This window comes from Emiliania huxleyi (assembly GCF_000372725.1).
Source record: "Emiliania huxleyi CCMP1516 unplaced genomic scaffold EMIHUscaffold_28, whole genome shotgun sequence".
Taxonomy (NCBI): Eukaryota; Haptophyta; order Isochrysidales; family Noelaerhabdaceae; genus Emiliania; species Emiliania huxleyi.
In genome coordinates this window covers 304,455-305,953 of record NW_005199926.1, presented here as the reverse complement: position 1 = coordinate 305,953, position 1,499 = coordinate 304,455, and the positions used below count along the sequence as shown (strand labels likewise).

At 72.8% G+C, this 1,499-nt stretch overlaps 2 protein-coding genes across 2 annotated transcripts in view; both read left to right on the top strand.

Annotated features, from left to right (window-relative positions):
- The window catches only part of EMIHUDRAFT_435500 (hypothetical protein), a gene marked incomplete at its 3' end in the record, with an annotated part of 3,015 nt that extends 2,342 nt beyond the window's left edge, over nucleotides 1–673 (top strand). Inside the window, exon 5 of the mRNA XM_005776334.1 lies at nucleotides 203–673. Within this exon, the coding sequence (XP_005776391.1) occupies nucleotides 203–671 (469 nt within the window). The remainder of the gene's footprint in view (nucleotides 1–202) is intronic.
- Nucleotides 674–948: 275 nt separating this feature from the next.
- Nucleotides 949–1,499, top strand: part of EMIHUDRAFT_435496 (hypothetical protein) — an 863-nt gene continuing 312 nt past the window's right edge. The window contains exon 1 of the mRNA XM_005776333.1: nucleotides 949–1,499. This exon is cut by the window's right edge and continues 312 nt beyond it. Within this exon, the coding sequence (XP_005776390.1) occupies nucleotides 1,263–1,499 (237 nt within the window). The 5' untranslated portion in view covers nucleotides 949–1,262.

Here is a 1,499-nt window from a genome sequence, read left to right as displayed (position 1 = left end):
GCACACACCCCTCTCGCGGTAGCCTCCTCCCTCCTTCCCCCACCCTCCCCCTCCGCCCCCCTCCCCCTCTCCCGCGCGGCGCGGCGCCCCCCCTCCCCCCGCAGCCCTCGCGCCCCTCTCCTCTCCGCGCGGTCACCGTCACCGCCACCGTCACCGTCACCGTCTCACCGTCTCGCCTCTCCCCCTGCCCCTCTCCCCGCAGGCCGCTGCACGGCGCTCGCCAGCGGCGCCGCGACGCGAGCGCTCTCGCCCCCCCCCCCACCACCACCGCTAGGGCCGACGGACGCCCCGCGCTTGCGTCCACCCCCCGCCGCCATGAGCCGAGGCGCATGGCGGCGCCTCGAGAGAGCCGCCGCGCGGCGCGGTCGCCGGTCGGGGCAGAGGGCCGGGCGCCGGTCTCCGGAGCTGGGGGGCCGCCCGTGGGGCGAGGAGGGCGGAGGGGCGCGGCGGGGCCCGCCCAGCGGTGTGAGGGGCCGCGGCGGGGGCGTCCCGGTCCCGTGCACCGAGGCGGGGCGGCGGGGTGTGGTGCGGCGAGGTCGGTGTGCCGGCCGCCCCGGTCCCGGAGCCCGTCTCCCGGCTCCACGGGGCCCAAGTCGCTTCGTTTCGGGTGTGTTTGGCTTTGTTTGCAGTCGGTGTGCGCGTTTCCTAGTCAAAACGTCGCATTCGGTTCGCATTTGCATCCCCAGTCCCATTCCATTCGGCTTCGGGGCGAATCGGTATGACTGGGGCCGCAGTTTCCCCAGTGTGTCCGCGCCTCGGCTCGGTAATGGTCTCACCCAATCAAAGCGGCGCCCTCCGGCGTACCACTTAGAGGAATACGCATTTCTGCGGCGAATACAAACGCGAGTACGCGCACCGGCGCGGACACACTGGGGCTTGTCTGGCGGTGCTGCCCGCGCGGTCGGTACCGCCCTCTCGGCCACCCAAGCAGGTGGATAGGTGAGGAGACGCGCAGAACGGCGGCCGCGAGGCAGCCGGCGCGGTGCTCCCTCGGCGCGGTTCGCCGGAGCAGACTTTTGCTTACGGTTTGAGCCGCGGCCCGGTAGGTTGACTGAGCGGCTGGTGCGTGTGAGGCGGTGCTGGGCGGGGTTGGGTCGCCACTGCGCGATCCGGCCCCAGTCTCGGTTACGTAGACGCCTGGTCAGCACGTGCCGCCGCGGGGACTCACCCTCCCCCGACGCAAAAGCTCCCTCGCTGTGCCCCTCCGGACTGGATGGGGCCGCCTGGGCAGCGGCTGTGTGTGAGAAGCAGATGGTTTCCCGATGGGCAGACGCCTCGTGCGCCTCACCCCGCAGCGCGGCTGGCTCGCAGCTCGGAGGTTTCCTCTGGGCGCGGGTCGGCTGGCTGCACTGTCGGTGGCGGTGGCGCCTCGACTGGCCCCGCGTAACAAGGCCCTGGCAGGCTCAGCGGTGCAGCCCTCCCCCTTTCGGAGCGGCTCCCGCCCTGCTGTGGAGCTGCGGCGTGTCGGTTGTGATGCGCTTCTAGCCACCGAGCGGTCG